Source organism: Salmo trutta, chromosome 24 (assembly GCF_901001165.1).
Source record: "Salmo trutta chromosome 24, fSalTru1.1, whole genome shotgun sequence".
Lineage (NCBI taxonomy): Eukaryota > Metazoa > Chordata > Actinopteri > Salmoniformes > Salmonidae > Salmo > Salmo trutta.
In genome coordinates, this window is record NC_042980.1 from 2566579 (window position 1) to 2592877 (window position 26299).

General features: G+C 41.1%; 1 protein-coding gene across 1 annotated transcript in view; it reads left to right on the forward strand.

The window, feature by feature from the left end:
• LOC115160591 (SLAIN motif-containing protein 1) overlaps positions 1–17394 on the forward strand; it is a 41321-nt gene extending 23927 nt beyond the window's left edge. Inside the window, exons 3-9 of the mRNA XM_029710781.1 lie at positions 5380–5520; positions 10904–10990; positions 11500–11649; positions 15215–15562; positions 15873–16055; positions 16354–16669; positions 17144–17394. Coding sequence (XP_029566641.1) covers positions 5380–5520; positions 10904–10990; positions 11500–11649; positions 15215–15562; positions 15873–16055; positions 16354–16669; positions 17144–17219 — 1301 coding nt within the window. The 3' untranslated portion in view covers positions 17220–17394. The remainder of the gene's footprint in view (positions 1–5379; positions 5521–10903; positions 10991–11499; positions 11650–15214; positions 15563–15872; positions 16056–16353; positions 16670–17143) is intronic.
• Positions 17395–26299: the final 8905 nt, after the last annotated feature.

The window sequence follows — 26299 nt, forward strand, 5'->3', positions numbered from 1 at the left end:
CTCATGAACGCGCGCCAAGAAGTAATGTCATTCTCTGGGTGACAAACTTCCCAGGCTTCTCATTCGGTCTCTGTTCATCGTAGACGCTTCAAACAACTTCCTAAAGACTGTTGGTATCTAGTGGAAGCCTTAGGAAGTGCAAAATGAACCCTAACTCACCGTGTGTTTGATTGGCAATGACTTGAAAGGACTACAAGCACCAGAATTCTCACTTCCTGCTTAGATTTTTCTCAGGATTTTGCCTGCCATATGAGTTCTGTTATACTCACAGACATCATTCAAACAGTTTTAGAAACTTCAGAGTGTTTTCTATCCAAATTTTCTATACTAATAATATGCATATTCCAGTTCCTGGGCCCGAGTAGTAGGCCGTTTAATTTGGGTACGTTTTTCATCCGTCCGTGAAAATACTGCCCCCTACCCTAGTGAAGTTAATGAAAAAATGAAACACTTTACAAAGGAACAAGAACGACAGCAAACAGTTCCGTCAGGCAACAACCACAAAACGGAAAACAATTACCCACAAAAAAACATGAAGAAAACACCTACTTAAATATGACCTCCAATCAGAGACAATGAGGACCAGCTGCCTCCAATTGGAGATCAACCCAAAAAAACAACATAGAAATAGAAAACCTAGATCTTAAACATAGAAATAGAAAACATAGAAAAACCACCTGTCACGCCCTGACCTACTCTACCATAGAAAATAACCTCTTACTATGGTCAGGACGTGACAACGTTAAGCTAAAACAGCTACAGTAAACAGGACTCTTATACCCTGAGTGCAAAATAAATATAGAAATCTATCTTATTCAATTATTGCACCCACGCTGCTCGAGCACGTCAACGAGCGTCTGCGTTGCCAAGGGCTAAAATAGAAGTAATTTCTATTTCTGACGCAGTTCGCGCTGCAAGTCCTGCCTCTTAACATCTCCTCAATGATTTATAGAAGCAGGTACCCACGTGCCATCTCCTCATTGGTTATACCCACGTGGGTGATTGAAAGACAAACTGTTGCCGGTTGTCGTGGTAATACTATGAAAGTTTAGATTCCAATCACCATATAAGTTAAACGAGGAGAGATGACTAGAAACGATTTGGTTGACTGTTTTTATGTGTGGATTAATTGTCGGAGTAGAGGACCTTGTGCATTTCAGGTAAAATAACAACCTAATGTTTATATCCCAGGACAAATTAGCTAGCAACAGCAAGCTAGCTAAATAGGACAAATTAGCTAGCAAGTGCAAGCTAACTAGCTAAATTGCCATAAATGTTTAATGCTTTTCGACCTGTCCCCAAATTAATGTCATTGATTCAGAATTTGTTTTGATATTTTAACTTGCATGTCGTGATCGCGTTTGGTGTAGGGGGACAAAATAAATGTATGCACGATGGTGCATGATGGCGCACGCGCGCAGCCGGTTTGGGTTCCGTGTTAGGCCTACAACTCCATGTCATTTCAATAACTTAACTTCTCAAAGATGCCATCTGGTTGTCAAACTAGCATGAACTAGCATTAATGGCAACAATGGCTGACACTTAAATAACGTGCCATAGAATTCTGTGGCACCACGCAAACTGTGCTGCAGTATGACACAACTTTTAAATGAAGAACCACTGTATGTCAGGCTTGGATTCGGCATGCCAAAAGCTTTTTCCCCAGGTGCATGAACAATGAGGACATTTACTATGTTGATGAGAACCTACAGTATGGCCAGATACTCAAGACAAGCTTGATGCCAACTAGTGCCAATTAAACATCGTGTTCCTTTCATATTTTTTTTTTCTTCATTTGATTACAGCACACCTATAATGTAATTATATCTGAAGAATACATTCATATTTTTTATCAATGGTTGTGAAAGATCTCTTCAATGACCACACCTTTGATGTTCAGTCAATTTTGATAGGTAGTGCAAGTGTGTTGCCTGATGTGAAAACAGTGTAATGTACTGTAATTTACAGTACTGTAAGCATTTTGAAACATGTATCTTTAATTTATTGCTGTTGGTTGTTAAAAGAACTCAATTAAGAAGATATTATTATGTTGTGTTTTGGAGATTAAATCAATGTTCGCATGGTATTTCACAGTAAACTTTTATTTTGGATCAATGGTTGTATGGTGAAAGATGTATCCAAACCAAATGAATGCACAATAAAAGGTTTAGAATATAAGACTTGCTGCATTACAAGTGTTAACAGTTTGGAGTTAATTACTAAGAATTTTGAAAATTCAACACATGAAAATAGCACCAAAGCGATTGAGAAATACTTTAATCTGCCTGCTACTGAAACAGAGTGGTTCACTAAAACTGCATCAGACAGCACCACCACATATGGTGCGTGCATGCATGTGTTTTCGTATACACATGTGTGCATCTTGTGTGCATGTGTACCCTTGTATATGTGCACGTGTGCTTTGCTACAGTGTGTGTAGTTTAATCTTGTTATTCTGAAGATTGGTTGGGATCAATACATTCTGTATCAGTTAGTTGGTGTGGCTCTGTCCAGTCACCTTTGCAGTTGGATAATGGATGAAGTGTGTCTCCAAAGGGGTGTGTATGTATGTTCAAAGTCCTCTCTGCTTTCAAAGGATGGATTCAGGAAAGGTTGGCTCTCTGTCCCTACGTCATGAATACAGCTTTGTTCCTCTGGTCTCAGTTAACTGTTGTTCATGTAGGTAGCTGTGAGTTGTTAGACTTCAGTTCAGCTTTTGACATTATCGATCATAGTCTGCTGCTGAAAAAAATCTATGTTTTGGCTTTATATCCTCTGCTATATCGTGGATTGAGAATTACCTGTCTAACCGAACACAGAGGGTGTTCTTTATTGGAAGCCACTCCAACATAGTCCAGGTAGGCATACCCCAGAGCAGCTGCTCAGGCCCCTTCTTTTTTTCTATTTTCACTAATGACCTGCCACTGGAACTGAGTAAAGCCATTTTGTCCATCTATGCTGATGACTCAACATTATACACATCAGCTACCACAGCAAGTGTAATCACTGCACCACTTAACAAAGAGCTGCAGTCAGTTTTAGAGTGGATGGCAAGCAATAAGCTAAATATTTAAAAAACAAAAAAACATTGTATGAGCAAGTTGAGGAGACTAAACTGCTTGGTGTAACCCTGGATTGTAAACTGTCATGGTCAGAAACATATTGATGCAACAGTAGTTAAAATGGCAGAGAGGTCTGTCTATAATAAAGCCTTACTCTGCTTTATTGACATCGCTATCAACAAAACAAGTCCTACAGGCCCTAATTTTATCGCACCTGGACAACTGCCCAGTCATATGGTCAAGTGCCACAAAGAGTGACATAGGCAAATTACAGTTGGCCCAGAACAGAGCAGCACGGCTGGGCCTTCAGTGTACACGAAGTAGAGCAGAGATTGATTGCATCACTACTAATGTTGAAAGCAAGTTGAAAGCAAGGAGCTGTCTGTTCAGTCAACTAGCACACAGCTCAGACACCCATGCATACCCCACAAGACATTCCACCAGGTGTCTCTTCACAGTCCCCAAGTCCAGAACAGAACTCTGGGAAACGCACAGTACTACATAGAGCCATGACTACATGGAACTCTATTCCACATCAAGTAACTCAAGTGAGCAGTAAAATCTGATTTTAAAAATGGATAATGCTGGCTGTGAAAAGACACGCACATGCATACGCAACACACACTCACACTTGCACGCTACACACACGTACATTGTAATTTTGTAACATTGTTGTATTGTGGTATTATACATTTTGTATTGTAGATATGTAGATATGTAGTTGTAGAGTAGTGGTGTAATAATGTGTTGTGTGAAAAAAATGGTGATATAATTGCCTTAATCTGGTTTGGACCCCAGGAAGACAAATGCTAATTGCTAATTTTACCCAGTGGTGGTAAGGCTAATTGTGTGTGAAGTACGCTAAATGCTAACACACTGCTCTCTCTCTCTCTTTGTCATGTGCCTTGCTGCCTACCAATAACTGGGGTTGCGTTGGAAATGGCACCCTATTCCCTATACAGTTTACTTCATTATGTTCAAAAACAGTGTACTATATAGGGAATTTCAAACGCAGCTGGTAATAAACTCAGTTTGCTGTATGTGCACACAGAGCCTCCACACATTTCCATATCTTGTAATCACTATGCACTCTGTGTTCCAGCCAGTACACTAGGGATGTTGAAGGGAGCACATTTAGTTTTTTGGGTGTGTATTTTACATGGTTCAATCCCTAATTATTCCCCCTAAATATCCATGAACCAACAAGCTGCAGCTGCAAAACTCATCTGTTTGTTAAAGCCCTCCCTGTCCCAAGCAGAGATTTTACACAATAGTTTTTACAATCTGAAATATTACTGTTTTTCAATCACTTTAGCACCATTTTCAGATATTTTCAAATGTCTTTGTACAAAACTCAAAACCAATAACACTTGTAATGACCCCTGTCTTGCATGTATGTTCATAATCTTTGATTGAGCTTTCATTGGAGTTGAACAACACTTTATGTGAAATACAGTACCTTGACAACATTTTGTTTAGCCACCAGTACATCAGATAGTGATAGGCTCACCGTTTACATAAATAACATTTCATTCAATAGTAAAAAATTAAATATATTATTTTGAAAACGGTAATTTTTTAAGTGAAGATGAATAGTAGATGGAAAATATCATTTTCCATACAGTATTTGGCTATAACTAGATTATTTTAAAATGTTTTATTAAATATGTCAGTCTTAGAGTTCCATTATCCTTACACAGTACATTCATAGAATAAACTATCATAAATTGTGTATTGTGTGAGTATTGTAAAGCAGTAGGCTACAGAAAAAAACATATTTTTGAAGCACAGTGGTGCCCTATGCAACATTGTACAAAATCACCTTTTCTATGTGACTTGTCAACTGATACTGTATCACTTCTCTCTACTTGACAAAATGTATCAGTTTTACATTTTGATAATGAGTCGAATATTATACAACCCAGGTTTTTCAGCTGTGCATTGTGCAGTACACTGTAATTCCAAATAGTTGCACATGGAGTGACTATATCCACTTTGTCCCATGGAACATAAAGGATGATAATGTAGTATTTACAGCCACATCCATGTATGATTTGACCTTCCAACATAAATTGATGTCAATTGATACATTTATGATGTAAAAATATATTATAAAAAAACTAGACACTATAAAATTAAAACATGTCAAAAGTATTGTGAATATTGCATTTTGCATTTGGTGCAGTGAACAAGTGACTTTGGGAATTGGCTTGTTGTGCTCAGTCAATTGAAAATATGCTCAGAGTGTATATGTGTGTGTGTTCTTATTTGTCAGTCTAAGCATTTCAATCTAACCTCCATGTGCTCTTTTCCCCAGGCAAGTGGAGGAGAAGCATCAGCAACTCGTGTCTGGTGTCCTCTGTCCGTCCTTACAGCTCCATCACAGAGTGGATCTCTCCCCTCAGCTGCCCCATCCTGCCTTACACTAAACCTGCTGCACTAAACACAGAGTCCACAGGTAACATATCCTGCACTGTGGCCAGTACTATCAAAGCCTACAACATGAACTGACACACTTAATTTTCTCACCACTATCCAACCAGAATAGACAGAGTGGTGAACATTTGATTGATCGTTTGTCCATAAACGTGTATTTTATTTCTCTCATATTATTATTCACACCTTACAGTAAGTCACTCGCTCGTGCATGACTCACTCACTCACTCACTCACTCACTGATTAACTACTCATGGTGGGATTGTGATAACATACAGAAACTCAAGTCCTTTTGTTCACCTGACCTAGAATACCTCACAATCAAATACCGACCATATTACCTCCCAAGAAAATTCTCTTCGGTTATAGTCACAGCTGTGTATATTCCCCCTCAAGCCAAGCCAATTCCAGGATGCCTACAAGGCCCTCCCCCACTCTCCCTTTGGCAAATCAGATCATGACTACATTTTGCTCCTCCCTTCCTATAGGAAGAAACTCAAACAGGGTGTCACGTGTGCTCCCTCTCCGTCCTCTAGGCCACCAGTCTTCTTGTCATGGCGCACACCTGTCACCATCTTAAGTGTAATTGCGCATTGTGACACTCACCTGAACTCCATTACCTCCTTGATTACCTGCCCTATATTTGTCACTCCATTTGGTTCCTTCCCCAGTCGTCATTGTATGTGTATCTGTTTCATGTCGGTGCGCTGTTTGTTTCATTTATGAAATGTTTTCACTCCCAGAACTTGCAGCGTACACCATTACACAGGAAGTACCTGTGCTAAGGTCTATTCAACATGTTCTGGGTAGCCTCTGAGAATAACATTGATGTATACACAGACACGGTGCCTGAGTTCATCAAGAAGTGTATAAGGGATGTAGTTCCCACTAGGACTGTTAAAACCTACCCAAACCAGAAACCGTGGGTAGATGGCAGCATTCGTGCAAAACTGAAAGCGCGAACCACCGCAATTAACCATGGAAAGGTGACTGGGAAAATGGTTGAATACAAACAGTGTAGTTATTCCCTCCGTAAGGCAATCAAACAGGGAAAACGTCAGTACAGAGATAAAATGGAGTCGGAATTCAACAGCTCAGACAAAAGACTATGTGGCAGGGTCTACAGACAATCAGGGATTATAAAGGGAGAACCAGCCACGTCGCGGACACCAACGTCTTGCTCCCGGACAAGCTAAACACCTTCACCAGCTTTGAGGATAACACAGTGCCACGGACGTGGATCGCTCCCAAGGACTGTGGGCTCTCGTTCTCCGTGGCCAACGTGAGTAAGACATTTAAGCGTGTTAACCCTAGCAAGGCTGCAGGCCTAGACGGCATCGCTAGCTGCGTACTCAGAGCATGCACAGACCAGCTGGCTGGAGTGTTTACGGACATATTCAATCTCTCGTTATCCCAGTCTGCTGTCCCCACTTGCTTCAAGATGTCCACCATTGTTCCTGTTCCCAAGAAAGCAAAGGTAACTGAACTAAATTACTATTGCCCCGTAGCACTCACTTCTGTTATCATGAAGTGCTTTGAGAGGCTAGTTAAGGATCATATCACCTCTACCTTTCCTGACACCCTAGACCCACTTCAATATGCATAACGCCCCAATAGATCCACAGACGATACAATCGCCATCGCACTGCTCTATCCCATCTGGACAAGAGGAATCCCTATGTAAGAATGCTGTTCATTGACTATAGCTCAACCTTCAACACCATAGTACCCTCCAAGCTCATCATTAAGCTTGGGGCCCTGGGTCTGAACCCCGCCCTGTGCAACTGGGTCCTGGACTTCCTGATGGGCTGCCACCAGGTGGTGAAAGTAGGAAAAAACACCTCCACTTCACTGATCCTCAACACAGGGGCCCCACAAGGTTGTGTGCTCAGCCCCCTCTTGTACTCCCTGTTCACCCATGACTGCGTTGCCACGCACGCCTCCAACTCAATCATAAAGTTTGCAGATGACACAACAGTAGTAGGCCTAATTACCAACAATGACCAGACAGCCTACATGGAGGAGGTGAGGGCCCTGGAGGAGTGGTGCCAGGATAATAACCTCTCCGTCAACAAAATGAAGGAGCTGTTTTGGACTTCAGGAAACAGCAGAGGTAGCATGCCCCAATCCACATCGACGGGACCGCAGTGGAGAAGGTGAAAAGCTTCAAGTTCCTCGGCATACACATCACTGACATCACTGACAATCTGAAAGGGTCACCCCACACAGACAGAGTGGTGTAGAAGGCGCAACAGCGCATTTCAATCTCAGGAGGCTGAAGAAATTTGTCTTGGCCAATTAGACCCTCACAAATTTTTACAGATGCACAATTGGGAGCATCCTGTCAGGCAGTATAACCGCCTGGTACGGCAACTGCACCGCCGGCAACCGCAGGGCTCTCCAGAGGGTGGTGTGGTCTGCTCAACGCATCACCGGGGGCGCACTGCCTGCCCTCCAGGACACCTACAGCACCTGATGTTATAGGAAGGACTAAAAGAGACTGAAAAAACAGCTTCTATCTCAAGGCCATCAGACTGTTAAATAGCCATCACTAGCCAGCTACCACCCGGTTACTAAACTCTGCACACTAGAGGCTGCTGCCCTATATACCCCGACATGGAATCACTGGTCACTTTAAAAATGGAACACTAGTCACTTTAATAATGCTAAATACTGTTTTACTCATTTCATATGTATATACTGTATTCTATTCTACTGTATTTTAGTCAATGCCACTCTGACATTGCTCGGCCTAAGATTTCATAATTTCATTCTCTTACTTTAAAATGTGTGTGTATTTTTGTATTGTTGAGTTATTAGACACTACTGCACTGTTGGAGCTAGGAACACAAGCATTTCGCTACACGCGCAATTACATCTGCTAAATACAGTTGAAGTCGGAAGTTTACATACAACTTAGCCAAATACATTTAAACTCAGTTTTTCACAATTACTGACATTTAATCCCAGTAAAAATTCCCTGTCTTAGGTCAGTTAGGATCACCACTTAATTTTAAGAATGTGTAATGTCAGAATAATAGTAGAGAGAATTATTTCTTTCAGCTTTTATTTCTTTCATCACATTCCCAGTGGGTCTTTAAATTGTTTAACTTGGGCCAAATGTTTCGGGTAGCCTTCCACAAGCTTCCCACAATAAGTTGGGTGAATTTTGGCCCATTCCTCCTGACAGAGCTGGTGTAACTGAATCAGGTTTGTAAGACCTCCTTGTTCGCACATGCTTTTTCAGTTCTGCCCACAAATTTTCTATAGGATTGTGGTCAGGGCTTTGTGATTGCCACACCAATACCTTGACTTTGTTGTCCTTAAGCCATTTTGCCACAACTTTGGAAGTATGCTTGGGGTCATTGTCCATTTGGAAAACCCATTTGCGACCAAGCTTTAACTTCCTGACTGATGTCTTCAGATGTTGCTTCAATATATCCACATCATTTTCCTACCTCATAATGCCATCTATTTTGTGAAGTGCACCAGTCCCTCCTGCAGCAAAGCACCCCCCACAACATGATGCTTCCACCCCGTGCTTCACAGTTGAGATGGTGTTCTTCGGCTTGCAAGCCTCCCCCTTTTTCCTCCAAACATAACGATGGTCATTATGGCCAAACAGTTCTAGTTTTGTTTCATCAGACCAGAGGACATTTCTCCAAAAAGTACGATCTTTGTCCCCATGTGCAGTTGCAAACCGCAGTCTGGCTTTTTTATGGAGGTTTTGGAGCAGTGGCTTCTTCCTTGCTGAGCGGCCTTTCAGGTTATGTCGATATAGGACACATTTTACTGTAGATATAGATACTTTGTACCTGTTTCCTCCAGCATCTTCACAAGGTCCTTTGCTGCTGTTCTGGGATTGATTTGCGCTTTTCGCACCAAAGTGCATTCATTTCTAGGAGATAGAACGCGTCTCCTTCCTGAGCGGTATGACGGCTGCGTGGTCCCATGGTGTTTGTACTTGCGTACTATTGTTTGTACAGATGAACGTGGTACTTTCAGGCATTTCTTTTGATTTTCCCATGATGTCAAGCAAAGAGGCACTGAGTTCGAAGGTAGGCCTTGAAATACATCCACAGGTACACTTCCAATTGACTCAAATTATGTCAATTAACCTTTCAGAAGCTTCTAAAGCCATGACATAATTTTCTGGAATTTTCCAAGCTGTTTAAAGGCACAGTCAACTTAGTGTACGTAAACTTCGGACCCACTGGAATTGTGATACAGTGAATTATAAGTGAAATAATCTGTCTGTAAACAATTGTTGGAAAAATGACTTGTGTCATGCACAAAGTAGGTGTCCTAACCAACTTGCCAAAACTATAGTTTGTTAACAAGAAATTTGTGGAGTGGTTAAAAACCAAGTTTTAATGACTCCAACCTAAGTGTATGTAAACTTCCGACTTCAACTGTATGTGTTTGTGACCAATACAATTTCAATTGATTTGAAGTCAAGGTAAGCTTTTGGTTTTCCACATTTTTTGACACCGGGGCCTGCCGGTGTAAGTGCTAAAGTTCTTACTCATTGTACACTATAACGTTACTGCATGAATGTAGCGGGTTTACTATTGTGTTCTATTAGCTATATTGAGTATGATATTACTTTAGCTAATATGGTGACAATGATTTGGGCTGTGTGTAGCGGTATTGATTTGGTTTGGCTTGGAAGGTTTTTTTTGCCTGGTCACATACAGCTGACGTGTTGTGCATTGAAGTCCACAAGTGAAGGGAAAAGGTGAGAGGAGGAGAGTGCATAGATGCAAGAAGGAATACAACGTGTCTGCTATGAAAGTAGGTGCCCTTAGGTGCCCTTTGTGAACCATTGGAAAACCTCCTTGGTCTTTGTGGTTGAATCTGTGTTTGAAATTCACTGCTTGACTGAGGGACCTTACAGATAATTGTATGTGTTGGGTACAGAGATGGGGAAGTCATTTAAAAATCATGTCAAACACTATTATTGCACAGAGTGAGTCCATGTAACTTATGTAAGCTTCCCTGTGGCTCAGTTGGTAGAGCATGGTGTTTGCAACGCCAGCATGGTGTGTGCAACGCCAGGGTTGTGGGTTCGATTCCCAAGGGGGGCCAGTACAAAAATATATATATAAAAATGAGATAAAATGTATGAAATGTATGCATTCACTACTGTAAGTCGCTCTGGATAAGAGCGTCTGCTAAATGACTAAAATGTAAAATGATGTGGCTTGTTAAGCAAATTTTTACTCCTGAACTTATTTAGACTTGACTCAAACCATTTCAGCTTTTCATTTTTTATTAATTTGTAAACACGTTGGCATTATGGGATATTGTGTGTAGGGGCAAGGTGTTGATTTGGGATAGTGTCAAGGCTTTCTATGGCTCTCCCTCTCTATTTTGAACCCATTTCCTCTCTTTCTTTTTTCCAGCTCCATTCTCTGCATCCTGCCATCCCCTGCTCCAGCAGCAGACTCTCCCAGGGAGCCCCTCCTGCAGCCTTAACTCGGTTTACCACAGTAAGACTCATCACTGTTATGAAGCATGATGTACCATTGCTGAGTTAAAAGAGGTGAAGACCCATAATTCCATGAGTGATCATGTTGTCCTTGAAAGTAATAACTCACACTGAAATATGTTAATTCACCAACAGTACGGCAGCATGCTCACTCCACAGCAATACCATCAACTGAAATATATCACACTATTCCAAAAATATTTGTATTCACCTCATATTTTTATTCACATCTTCTTGCACTGAACTATTGTGTTCAGTACACTACAGAAACAGGAAAGGAGCTGCAGTGAATTCATATATTAGCTTTAACAACACATTACTTTACCGTACATTACCATCTCATTATCATCTGAAGCTGTGGAAGACCATCATCCAGAACCCTATATCTGTTTGTTTGTTTTTATAGCATCTTTGAGATTCTCATTTGAATGAAAAGCACTATATAAAATAAATATATTATTATTCATTACCGTACATTAGCATACATTACCGTGTCCTCTGTGGTTGCAGGTGTGAGTCGGCAGCATGCTGCGGTCAGCCCCCAGTCTTCCATGGATAGTGAGGTGGGCACCTCAGAGCTGGAGGATGACACTATATCTATGGGCTATAAACTACAGGACATGACGGACGTACAGGTCATGGCTCGACTGCAGGAGGAGAGTGAGTAGAGTACACTCTCCTGTTTTTGTAATGATAAATATCTTCATCAGTTGGGAATTGTACAAGTAGAAATGAACAATAAACTCAATAACATTTTGTTTTGGATACACCTTATAAACACGCTAGATGATGTGGAAGGAATATATGTAGCTGTATATGCTAACAATATATTTTGTTCATTGTACTACCATGAAGCATAAATGTGACCGACCGGCTCGATCTTATGTAGCAAAATTTCAAATTATGTTTTTTACATTGGATAAAAGTAGAAACTCAGAGCTATAAAGTTGTATATCCTACACTACAGCTGAGGAACAATGGGAAAGTAATTCTGCTTTGAAAGTTGATAAATTTGTAACCCCACTTTTGAAAAAATGGCCCTTGAATGTTTTGGTACACCTACTGGAGAGCTCTTCTTTGGCTACACCCATCCAGCATCGTTCACACCCTCCCCCCGTTCAAGCCCCAACCATCTCTTTAAGAATTCACATGTGAGGCCATGTGCTAAACAGAGTGAGTATGGTAGTGTATGTTTCTATACAGTTGTTGCATCATGAGCATTCTATTGTCATCCGACATCAAACTTGTCGTTGTCATTATGAAAAAGTATAAACACAAAAACGACAGGCTGCATGACATCAGCAGCCTGGTTAAAAATACATTTAGTGTATGTCAATCTAGCATACCATGCAACTAAAAACAACTTTCTAAACAATGTTTTGGTTCCTCTCTAGCTTTTTTGCTAGCTAGCTAACGTTAAGTTAGCTGGATAGCCAGTTCCAATAATGACCATATAATAAATGGTGCATTCACAAAGTATTCAGACCCCTTTATTTTTTTCTTATCGTCTACACACAATAGCCCATAATGACAAAGCAAAAACTGTTTTTTAGAAACTTTTGCAAGTGTATTAAAAATAAAAAACTGATATCATAATTACACAAGTATTCAGACTTTACTCAGTACTTTGTTGAAGCACCTTTGGCAGCGATTACAGCCTTGAGTCTTCTTGGGTATGACGCTACAAGCTTGGCACAACTGTATTTGGGAAGTTTCTTCAATTTTTTTCTGCAGATCCTCTCAAGCTCTGTCAGGTTGGCTGGGGAGCGTCGCGGCACAGCTATTTTCAAGTCTCTCCAGAGATGTTCGATCAGGTTCAAGTCCGGGCTCTGGCTGGGCCACTCAAGGACATTCAAAGACTTGTCCCGAAGCCACTCCTGCGTTGTCTTGGCTGTGTGCTTAAGGTCAATGTCCTGTTGGAAGGTGAACCTTTGCCCCAGTCTGAAGTCCTGAGTGCTCTAGAGCAGGTTTTCTTCAAGGATCTCTCTGTATTTTGCTCTGTTCATCTTTCACTCGATCCTGACTAGTCTCCCAGTCCCTGCCGCTGAAAAACATCCCCATGGCACGATGCTGCCAACACCATGCTTCAACGTAGGGATGGTGTCAGGTTTCCTCCAGACGTGGCACTTGGCATTCAGGCCAAACAGTTCAATCTTGGTTTATCAGACCAGAGAATCTTGTTTCTCATGGTCTGAGAGTCATTTAGGGGCCTTTTGGCAAACTATAAGCGGGCTGTCATGTGCCTTTTACTGAGGAGTGGCTTCCGTCTGGCCACTCTACCATAAAGGCCTGATTGGCAGAGTGCTGCAGAGATGGTTGTCCTTCTGGAAGTTTCTCCCATTTCCACAGAGGAACTCTGGAGCTCTTTCAGAGTGACCATCGGTTTCTTGGTCACCTCCCTGACCAAGGCCCTTCTCCCCCGATTGCTCAGTTTAAGTGGGCGGCCAGCTCTAGGAAGAGTCTTGGTGGTTTCAAACTTCAATTTAAGAATGATGGAGGCCACTGAGTTCTTTGGGACCTTCATTGCTGCAGAATGTTTTTTGTATCCTTCCCCAGATTTTGTACCTCGACACAATCCTGTCTCAGAGCTCTACGGACAATTCCTTTGACCTCATGGCTTGGTTTTTACTCTGACATGCACTGTTGACCGTGGGACCTTATATAGACAGGTGTGTGCCTTTCCAAATTATGTCCAATCAATTGAATTTACCACAGTGTAGACTCCAATCAAGTTGTAGAAACAATCCAAGGATGATCAGTGGAAACAGGATGCACCTGAGCTCAATTTCTAGTCTCATAGCAAACGGTCTGAATACTTATATAAATAAGGTATTTCTGTTTTTTATTTTGAATAAATGTTCAAAAATTCTGAACCTGTTTTCACTTTGTCATTATGGGATACTGTGTGTAGATTGAGAAAAAATTAATAATTTAATACATTTTAGAATAAGGCTGTAACGTAACAAATTGTGGAAAAAGTCAAGCAGTCTGAATACTTTCCGAAATGCACTGTAGCTGACAACGTCTTAACTTTAGCTAATTTATATTAATTATTAAATGAAAATAAAGTCACAACAAGATCATTGTTTACAAGTTAATGGTGAGCTAATTACAGAAAATAGCTTAAGGTTGTGAGTGTGACAAGATAAAAGCAAGGCATTCTACCAGAGAATTTTAGAACTTGGACACTGTCTCGTTGGCCTAATGCAGGGGTCTCCAACCATGTTCCTGGAGTGCTACCATCCAGTAGGTTTTTGCTCCAACGCCAGTTGTAACTAACCTGGTTCACCTTATCAACCTGGTAATTATTAGAATCAGGTGTGCTAGGAAAGGGTTGGAGTGAAAACCTACAGGATGGTAGCTCTTCAGGAAGAGGGTTGGAGAGCCCTGGCCTAACGTTATATCCTAATTTGACTTTGGTGCAGGTGTTCTTCATGTTGTTCTTCACATGACAGTCTATGGTAAACACACAGTATATCAAATAAAATCAAAGTTTATTTGTCACATGCACAGGATACAGAATGTGTAAACAGTACAGCGAAATGGTTACTTGCATAGTGAAGTCTTGTTTAGAGATGTAGCTAGATAAACAATTAACCATAATCCCAAATCATAAAATTACTACCCTGCATGAATCTACAGGTAGTGAAAGCTAACCAACAAGATTCAATGTAAACTAGCTAGCTAACATTAGGCTATAACTAGCAATGCAAATGGATCGGCGTTGCAAATAATATTACTACACAGAGTAATCTGGAGACAGGTGTTCTCTTTTTGACTCCCTCCGCATATTTGCAATCAAACGTCTTAGCTATCATACACTGCTTCCAACACTGATTTCAAAACTCGCTCTGCCAGAAAGTGGAGAGTATTAGCAATACTTTTGCAGTTCTCCTTGATATCTTTCAAAAAAGCAGCGTTAGAAAGGATTACCTACTGACCAGCTCATGTTATAGACAGAAGCGTGCTACATGGCAGACCAATCCGAACTCATCTCTTGGCATGTCTGGCCCATCCATTATCTCAGCGAATTGTGGCTAGAGGGAAGGTTCCTATCGTTTTCCGTGGCTAAATCAACTAGGCTCTTCATTTAACAATTATATTCATATTTACAGGTGGCATACATGTTTGTTATCAAGGAACACGAAGGTTACAATAAAGAAAACCCTTGAATGAGTAGGTGTGCCCAAACTTTTGAGTGGTACTGTATGTCTTCCTTCATCAGGCCTGCGTCAGGAGTATGCCACTACCTCTTCTTCGACCACGGCCAGCCGTCGCAGCTCCAGCTTCTCACTCCGGTGCAGCAAGATGGACCTGGAAGAGGAAGAGGAGGATGAGGAGGGCTACAACCAGCTCCCTCCACCCCAGCCTCGGCTGCTACGGACCGGGTCCATGCAGTGGGGCAGCCTGTCTCACTCACACACCTTCTCCAGTATCTCCAGTATCAGGGAGTGCAGCAGACGCAGCACCTCCACCCCTCAGTACTCCCTCAGTGGGCTGTCCCAGTACCAGCAGCAATTCTCCGGACCCTCCAGACTCATCGCGGACACATATGGATACAGGTCCAGCACAGGTCAGTCTAGAGCTGGGGTGTTCCATCCTGATAGACCCACAGGGTATGCAGGCTTTTGTTCTGGCCCAATGCTAACACATCTGATTCAACTGATCAGCTGATCATCAGGCCTTGAGTAGTTGAATTGTGTTGGCACTGAGCTGGAACAAAAGCCTGCACACCCTGTTGATCTCCAGGACCAGGACTGAAGAACACTGGCCTAAATGAAGAGTAATACATTTCATGCATGTCTTCCAGGTTTGATTGCAATGGATTTTTAACTTCCCTCGTTTGACTGTGGACGTTTGATTGTGTCTCCATGGTTACGTAGACAAGCTGCGGAGAAGCATGCCCAACCTGATCCGAGCTCCCAGCATGCATTGCGATCCCAGTGTTGTTCCAAGCCTGGTGTCTCCTGTCAATCACTCATCTGGCCCCTCCTCCCTGCCAATAACCATGCGGAACAGCCAGAGCTTCGACTCGTCCAATGGGCTTGCACGACTTCAGTCCTCCAGTAAGATCCCTCCCATTTTGGTCTACCATCAGTCGTATCAGTACAGGAATCCTGCACACTGCCTTGCCCTTTATTTTGATTTATTGTTTTCCACCTCCTCTTACAGAGTTAAAAATTTTTTGATACCTGTTATGTATAAAATATGTTGATTCTTTACACAATGACTTAACAGAAAAGGAACATTCCGCACACTGTGCTTGCCAGTATCACCTGTTTATTTAAGCCTATTTATTCACATTCTTGGGTTAGAATAGTTTGATGACTGACTAACCCTTCTTTCCTTTTCCTCTGCCTTCAGTTCCCTCCACCGGCCAGCTCAGCCAGCGGTTCCAGAGTGTGGGAAACTTCCACACAACCCCCCGACACCCTGTCAAGGCCACAGCCTATGTCAGCCCCACGGTCCAACAGGGTCCCTTCTCCTCCTCCAACACCCTCTCTACCTCTGCCATTCTTCACAACATCCCCAGCAGTGCACCCCAGGCCCTCAAAGTCACCATCCCTAGTGGTGTCCCCCAGCCCTCCTCCACCCCCCGTAGTGCCTTACCACGACCCGCCTCCTTCACAGGGACCGGTGGCACCCCTCGCCCCAGCAAGATTGCCCAGCCCACACACAGGTAAATAGGGTCATTCGGAGTAAGGGTGAAAAGATGCCTGTCTTTTATACTTTCCAAATTAACATTATCGTGCTATAAAAAATAATATGATTATAGATTATCTACTGTATGTTATCCATGATATTATATATTATTACCTTCAGTTGGTTATTGTAGCCTCAAGAATGTGGGTACTTTATCGAGCATCATGTTAAATAGAAAAGTATGAGAGGAAGCAGTATTGCTATAATATGTTGTTGTTGTTACACTTTATATGAAGGGTACCTACATAAGAACTTCATAACCAATACAAAACACGTTCATTAGCCGTGCAAAATAACCTCATACGATTGGGTCTAAATGTATGACTCAACTTTCCCATTTCATCCTGAGTGACTGTATCTTTGAATCTCTCTCTCTATATAAATATATCTCCCTCCCTCCCTATCTCTCTATCTATTACTCTCTCTCTCGACCCCTCTCACTTTCTTGCAGTCTATTGACCCCACCAAAGAGCCTGGCTGCGCTAAGCGCCCTGAGAGACGGCAGCTGGAAGGATGGCTGCTACTGAACCCGTGATGTTGTATAACACCTCATCATTCATTGGGTTACTGTAAAATCTCTATGTTCTGAAACAAGGCCTGAGGCCATGGATCATTCATATGGGCCATATGAGTCGCAGCTTAAAGGGATACAGTGCACTTACAAAGTATTCACACCCCTTGACTTTCTCCACATTTTGTTGTGTTACAGCCTGAATTTAAAATTGATTAAAATTTGATTTATTTTGTCACTGGCCCATAATGTCAAAGTGGAATTATGTTTTGACATTTCTTTTTTTTCTTTTTTTTTTTTTACAAATGAATTAAAAATGAAAAGCTGAAATGTCTGGAGCCAATAAGTATTCAACCCTTTGTTATGGCAAGACTAAATAAGTTTGGAAGTAAAACGTGTTTAACAAGTCACATAATAAGTTGCATGGACTCCCTCTGTCTGCAATAATATTGTTTAACATTATTTTTGAATGACAACCTCATCTCTGTACCCCACACATACAATTATCTGTAAGGTCCCTCAGTCGGGCAGTGAATTTCAAACACATATTTATCCACAAAGACCTGGAAGGTGTTACAATGCATAGCAAAGAAGGGCACCTATGGTAGATGAAAAAATAAAAAGAAGCAATTAAATATCCCTTTAACCTGTCTGGGCGTGTCAACAGCCAGTGGAATCGCGTGGCACGAAATACAAATACCTCAAAAATGCAATAACTTCAATTTCTCAAACATATGACTATTTTACACCATTTTAAAGACAAGACTCTCGTTAATCTAACCACATTGTCAGATTTCAAAAAGGCTTTACAGCGAAAGCAAAACATTAGATTATGTCAGGAGAGTACCCTGCCAAAAATAATCACACAGCCATTTTCAAAGCAAGCATATATGTCACAAAAACCAAAACCACAGCTAAATGCAGCACTAACCTTTGATGATCTTCATCAGATGACACTCCTAGGACATTATGTTATACAATACATACATGTTTTGTTCAATCAAGTTCATATTTACATTAGCATGTGATGTTCAGAACTAGCATACCCACCTCAAACTTCCAGTGAATTTACTACATTACTCACGATAAACGTTCACAAAATACATAACAATTATTTTAAGAATTATAGATACAGAACTCCTTTATGCAATCGCGGTGTCAGATTTTAAAATAGCTTCTCGGCGAAAGCACATTTTGCAATATTCTGAGTAGATAGCTCGGTCATCACAGGCTAGCTAATTTGACACCCACCAAGTTTGGGACAACCTAAACTCAGAATTTATATTAGAAAAATTGGATTACCTTTGCTGTTCTTCGTCAGAATGCACTCCCAGGACTTCTACTTCAACAACAAATGTTGTTTTGGTTCCAAATAATCCATAGTTATATTCAAATAGCTCCGTTTTGTTCGTGCGTTCAGGTCACTATCCGAAGGGTGACACGAGAGCGCATTTCGTGACAAAAAAATTCAAAATATTCCATTACCGTACTTCGAAGCATGTCAAACGCTGTTTAAAATTAATTTTTATGCTATTTTTCTTGTAAAATAGTGATAATATACAAATCGGGCTACGTTGTATTCATTCAAAGGCTGAAAGAAAAAAATGGAGAATTCTCATGAACGCGCATTTCCAGTGTCACTGTCCCCAGCCTGACCACTCACAAAATCTCCTGCTGTTCTTCGCCCAGAGACAGGAGACACGTCATTCCACTTTCTGGCACCTTCTGAGAGCCAATGGAAGCCTTAGAAAATGTCACGTTACAGCAGAGATGCTGTATTTTCGATAGAGATGCAACAGAAGGACAAGAAATTGTCAGACAGGGCTCTTCCTGTATGGAATCTTCTCAGGTTTTGGCCTGCCATATGAGTTCTGTTATACTCACAGACACCATTCAAACAGTTTTAGAAACTTTAGAGTGTTTTCAATCCAAATCTACTAATTGTATGCATATTCTCGTTTCTGGGCAAGAGTAGTAACCAGTTTAAATTGGGTACGTTTTTTTATCCGGCCGTGCAAATACTGCCCCTAGCCCCAACAGGTTAACCTCTCTAGGGTAGGTGGGACAAAATCGTCCCACCTACGTAACAGCCAGTGGAATCCTGTGGCGCGTTATTCAAATACCTTAGAAATGCTATTACTTCAATTTCTCAAACATATGACAATTTTACACCATTTTAAAGACAAGACTCTCGTTAATCTAACCACACTGTCCGATTTCAAAAAGGCTTTACAACGAAAGCAAAACATTAGATTATGTCAGCAGAGTACCCAGCCAGAAATAATCAGACACCCATTTTCAAGCTAGCATATAATGTCACATAAACCCAAACCACAGCTAAATGCAGCACTAACCTTTGATGATCTTCATCAGATGACACGCCTAGGACATTATGTCATACAATACATGCATGTTTTGTTCAATCAAGTTCATATTTATATCAAAAATCTGCTTTTTACATTAGCATGTGACGTTCAGAACTAGCATACCCCCGCAAACATCCGGTGAATTTACTAAATTACTCACGATAAACGTTCACAAAAAACATAACAATTATTTTAAGAATTATAGATACAGAACTCCTCTATGCACTCGCTATGTTCGATTTTAAAATAGCTTTTCGGTGAAAGCACATTTTGCAATATTCTAAATAGATAGCCCGGCATCACAGGGCTAGCTATTTAGACACCCACCAAGTTTAGCCCTCACCAAAGTCAGATTTACTATAAGAAAAATGTTATTACCTTTGCTGTTCTTCGTCAGAATGCACTCCCAGGACTTCTACTTCAATAACAAATGTTGGTTTGGTTCAAAATAATCCATAGTTATGTTCAAATATCCTCTGTTTTGTTTGTGCGTTCAAGACACTATCCGAAGTGTAAAGAAGGGTGACGCGCCCGACGCGTTTCGTGACCAAAAAATTCTAAATATTCCATTACCGTACTTCGAAGCATGTCAACCGCTGTTTAAAATCAATTTTTTGCCATTTTTCTCGTAAAAAAGCGATAATATTCAGACCGGGAATCTGTGTTTTAGTACAAAGAGAGAGAAAATAAAAACATGGGGTCGCCTCGTGCACGCACCTCAGTCTCATTGTCCTCTGATAGACCACTTACCAAAGGCGCTAATGTTTTTCAGCCAGGGGCTGGAATTACATCATTCAGCTTTTTCCCGGGTTCTGAGCCTATGCGAGCCGTAGGAAGTGTCACGTTACAGCAAAGATCCTAAGTTTTCAATAAAAAGAGTCAAGAAGCCCAAGGAATGGTCAGAGAGGGCACTTCCTGTACAGAATCTTCTCAGGTTTTTGCCTGCCATATGAGTTCTGTTATACTCACAGACACAATTCAAACAGTTTTAGAAACTTTAGGGTGTTTTCTATCCAAAGTCAATAATTATATGCGTATTCTAGTTTCTGGGCAGTAGTAATAACCTGATTAAATCGGGTACGTTTTTATCCGGCCGTGTAAATACTGCCCCCTAGCCCTAACAGGTTTTAATGATTGTTCTTTAGTAAATAGGAAACTCAACAGTGTGTTAGTACGAGAAACATTAATTAGATAGTTGTTTTATGTTTGTGAAACCTTGAAATGTACACAATGAGAAGTGATATTCTAACAACAGTTTTGAATGGTTAATTGTATCAAATATATATCATTGTATGTTTGAAGTAGAGCTCATTTAAAATGTTTCCATCACTGCCTGGTAAACAAATTCTTGTAAGTTGGCGCTACTGTATGTGATTATGGGGCTGCTGTACAAATTTGAGCACTTGACAAGACGTTGAATTTTCTGGGTATGTCTCGCCTGTAACATAATAATAAAGATTATGATAATAATAATATATTATTTTTTATAATAATAAAAAAATTTCAATCACACAAATGTATTTCTTAAAACCCCTTTTTGCATCTTCAATAGTTATAACAGCTAATGTTGGATGACCCAAATCAATTATTCCCAGTAGCATCTGGGAATCCTATAGACGTTTTAAATAATATTAAAATATATTTATACAAAATATATACATTTTAACTTAAAAAATACATACAATTGACATAAAGACATATCGTAAAATTCGATGTCCTCCAGTTTTAGAATATCTTCAATGAATATTGTTTCTACCTCAGAATTGACTGTATCAAGCTGTTTGGTCGCTTCATACATCAGCACATTGTCTTCCTCATCATTGCCATTTACAGCATTGAAATTATCATGTTTAGATGTTTTACTATGTATGTCCTGGGTACCCTCTCCTCTGTAGGTTTGGTCCCAAATAATCCATCGTTATATCCAAACAGCGACGTTTTGTTCGTGAGTTCTAGACACTATCAGAATACTAAATCACGGTCTCGCGCATGGCGCATGGCGTGACAAAAAAATTCTAAATATTCCATTACCGTACTTCGAAGCATGTCAACCGCTGTTTAAAACCAATTTTTATGCCATTTATCTCGTAGAAAAGCGATAATATTCCGACCGGGAATATGCAATGAGCCTAAACAGCCGAGTTAAATTTCTCCACAGGGGCGAATCGTGCACGCGCCTCATTCAAAGGTCCTCTGATCCGCCACTTACCAAAGGCGATAATATGTTTCAGCCTGAGGCTGCCTCGTCAACCTTCAGGTATTTCCCGGGTTCTGAGAGCCTATCGGAGCCCTGGGAATTGTCACGTTACAGCTAAGATCCTTACTTTTCAATAAACAGATGCAAGACGCACGACTCCTTGTCAGACAGGGTACTTCCTGCATGAAACCTTGTCAGGTTTTTGCCTGCCATAGGAGTTCTGTTATACTCACAGACACCATTCAAACAGTTTTAGAAACTTTAGGGTGTTTTCTATCCAAACCTGAACAATAATATGCATATTCTAGCTTCTGAGTTGGTGTAGGAGGCAGTTAAAAATGGGCACATATTTTTTCCAAAATTCTCAATACTGCCCCCTATCCCAAACAGGTTAATGCTTAATGTAGAAAGATTATTAAGCCTTTTTATTTTTTGGACTTACGTTGAAAGTAGCTTGTGGACGTAGGGCTGCGTAAAAACACCGGCCGCCATTTGTTCCTCTGAATCCTCAACATGGATAGTTATAACAGCTGATGTTGGATGATCCAAATCAATTATTCCCGGTAGAAGCTGTGTAAATGTCGGCTATGCTATAGACATTATTAAAATATATTTATACGAAATATGTACATTTTAACTTAAAAAATACATACACTTGACATAAAAACATACCAGAAAATTCGATGTCCTCCACTTTTAGAATATCTGTAAAAACCATATATAACCTGTCTGGGCTAGGGGGCAGTATTTTCACGGCCGGATAAAAAACATACCCGATTTAAACTGGTTACTACTCTACCAGAAACGAGAAAATGCATATTATTAGTAGATTTGGATAGAAAACACTCTGAAGTATCTAAAACTGTTTGAATGGTGTCTGTGAGTATAACATAACTCATATGGCAGGCAAAAACCTGAGAAAATTCCAAGCAGGAAGTGGCCTGTCTGAGAAATTGTAGTTTTCTTTCTAGTCCCTTTCGAAACTACAGTATCTCTGGGGTTACGTTGCACTTTCTAAGGCTTCCATTGGCTCTCTAAAGTCTTCAGAAAGCGGATTGAGGAATCTCCTGTCTCTGGGCAGAGTATACTAGCACAGTTTGTCAGTGGTTTGCCTAGTGACAAAGAGATTGGAGATGCGCAGTCCCGCGACCATGCTGTTTTTTCTTTTCTCTTTGAATGAATACACTATTGTCCGGTTGGAATATTATCGCTATTTAACGAGAAAAATACCATAAAAATTGATTTTAAACAGCGTTTGACATGCTTCTAAGTACGGTAAAGGAACATTTAGAATTTTTTTGTCTCGAAATGCGCTCGCGCATTACCCTTTGTATAGTGACCTGAACGCACAAACAAAACGGAGGTATTTGGACATAACTCTGGCTTATTTGGAACAAAAACAACATTTCTTGTGGAAGTAGCAGTCCTGGGAGTGCATTCTGACAAAGATCAGCAAAGGTAATTGTCACGTCCTGGCCAGTATAAGGGTTAATTGTCATTTTAGTTTGGTCAGGACGTGGCAGAGGGTATTTGTTTTATGTGGTTCGGGGTGGTGTATTAGTTAGGAGGGCGTTTGATTTATTATTTCCGGGTTTTGAGTTATGGTCTATGTTGATGTATTTCTATGTGTAGTCTGGTTGATGTATTTCTATGTTAGGTTGATTGGGTTTGGGACTCTCAATTGGAGGCAGGTGTTTCCTCGTTGCCTCTGATTGAGAGTCCTATATATGGGTAATTGTTTGGTGTAGGTTTTGTGGGAGATTGGTTCTTGTCTAGCAAGTATGAGCCTGAGAAGACTGTTGGTGTATCGTGAGTTCGTTTTGTTGTTTTGTGTTCATTTTGATGTTTTGTGTTCATTTTGATTTAATAAATGTTCAAAATGAACAAACACAGTCCTGCTGCATTTTGGTCCTCCTTCACCGACGATAACCGTGACAGAATCTCCCACCAAAAATGGACCAAGCAGCAGAGGAAGGAGCAAGGGGAATTCGGTGAGGACCGGGAACGCTACCGAGGAACGCGACTGGCGTTTAAACCGGAGAGGCAGCCCCAATCATTTTTTGGGGGGTGGCACACGGACAGATCGGCGGAGCCGAGGATGGAACCAGAGCTAGTGAGGGGAAAAGTGGAGGAAAGAGAAACAGAGACTATAAGGCAGTTGATGGGAAAATTGGAGGAGAAAAGGATGAGAGAGCTACTGTGTTGGTGTTTTAGGCACGACATTCGCCCTACAGAGCGTGTCCTAATGTTATCATCTGGAGTAGCGTTTATTCATAGTCCTGAGGTGCGTGCTAGCTGTCTGGTGAAGATAATACCAGCACCACGCACCAGGCATCCAGTTCGTCAGCCCAGTCCGACTCGTCCTGTTCCGAGCTGCCAGAGTGGCCAGACTGCCCGGAGCTGCCAGAGTGGCCAGACTGCCCGGAGCTGCCAGAGTGGCCAGACTGCCCGGAGCTGCCAGAGCGGCCCGCCTGTCCTCCGGCCCAGCCCGAGTGGCCCGTCTGCCCGGCGCAGCTATCAGCGCCACCAAAGTGGACGACACCGAAGGTGGAGAGAGGTTTACGTCCCGCACCTGAGCCACTTCCAGGATAGGTGGGTTGGGGAGGGAGGGTGTAGCACAGTGCCGTCGTTGACGGCAGCCACCCTCCCTTCCCTCCCTTTAGTTTAGGGGGATTTTTGTTGTTGTTTGGAGTTTTTGTTTCTTGAGGTGCTTCCGGGGTTAGCACCATTGTCCGGTTACACTATTGTCCGGTTGGAATATTATCGCTATTTTACGAGAAAAATACCATAAAAATTGATTTTAAACAGCGTTTGACATGCTTCTAAGTATGGTAAAGGAACATTTAGAATTGTTTTGTCTCGAAATGCGCTCGCGCATTACCCTTTGTATAGTGACCTGAACGCACAAACAAAACGGAGGTATTTGGACATAACTCTGGCTTATTTGGAACAAAAACAACATTTCTTGTGGAAGTAGCAGTCCTGGGAGTGCATTCTGACAAAGATCAGCAAAGGTAATTGTCACGTCCTGGCCAGTATAAGGGTTAATTGTCATTTTAGTTTGGTCAGGACGTGGCAGAGGGTATTTGTTTTATGTGGTTCGGGGTGGTGTGTTAGTTAGGAGGGCGTTTGATTTATTATTTCCGGGTTTTGAGTTATGGTCTATGTTGATGTATTTCTATGTGTAGTCTGGTTGATGTATTTCTATGTTAGGTTGATTGGGTTTGGGACTCTCAATTGGAGGCAGGTGTTTCCTCGTTGCCTCTGATTGAGAGTCCTATATATGGGTAATTGTTTGGTGTAGGTTTTGTGGGAGATTGTTTCTTGTCTAGCAAGTATGAGCCTGAGAAGACTTTTGGTGTATCGTGAGTTCGTTTTGTTGTTTTGTGTTCATTTTGATTTAATAAATGTTCAAAATGAACACAGTCCTGCTGCATTTTGGTCCTCCTTCACCGACGATAACCGTGACAGTAATACCATTTTTCTAATAGTAATTCTGAGTTTAGTGAGCCCCGAACTTGGCGGGTGTCAAAATAGCTAGCCGTGATGGCTGAGCTATGTACTCAGAATATTGCAAAATGTGCTTTCGTCCCAAAAAGCTATTTTAAAATCTGAGATAGCGATTGCATAAAGGAGTTCTGTATCTATAATTCTTAAAATAATTGTTATGTATTTTGTCAACGTTTATGGTGAGTAATTTTGTAAATTCACCGGACGTTTTGGGTGGGAATGCATGTTCTGAACATCACACACCAATGTAAAAAGCTGTTTTTGGATATAAATATGAACTTGATTGAACAAAACATGCATGTATTGTATAACATAATGTCCAAGGAGTGTCATCTGATGAAGATAATCAAAGGTTAGTGCTTCATTTAGCTGTGTTTTGGGTTTATGTGACATATATGCTTGCTTGGAAAATGGCTGTGTGATACTCTCCTAACATAATCTAATGTTTTGCTTTCGCTGTAAAGCCTTTTTGAAATCGGACAATGTGGTTAGATTAACGAGTCTTGTCTTTAAAATGATGTAAAATAGTCGTATGTTTGAAAAATTGAAATTATTGCATTTTTGAGGTTTTGTATTTCGCGCCACGCTCTTCCACTGGCTGTTGAATAGAGTGGAACGGTGACGTGCCACCTAGCCCATAGAAGATATCAACGGTTTAATATTTGAGGAAACCTTAGAGGGAGAGAGAGTTCCAACCGTGCTGTAATAGCTACCATGTAATATCAAACATTTCCCACAAACTACCTAAGACACACAAAATCGAATGTATTATTTCCACATCCTCACCTTCAAAATTCTCCATGTGTAAAGGCTGTGTCCTGACTGTGTCAAAGTATGGAATGAACTTACAGCCTGGGCATTGTTTGTTGGTCCCTACATCCTCGGGAAATAACACCTGTTTTTTTTGGAGACAACCTATGTGCAAATGACCCCATAATGTTGAATTGTTTCAAACAATTGCAGAGGCACACATACCCCCGAAAAAAAACTATGTTTTGAAACACCTTTGCAGAGACACACACA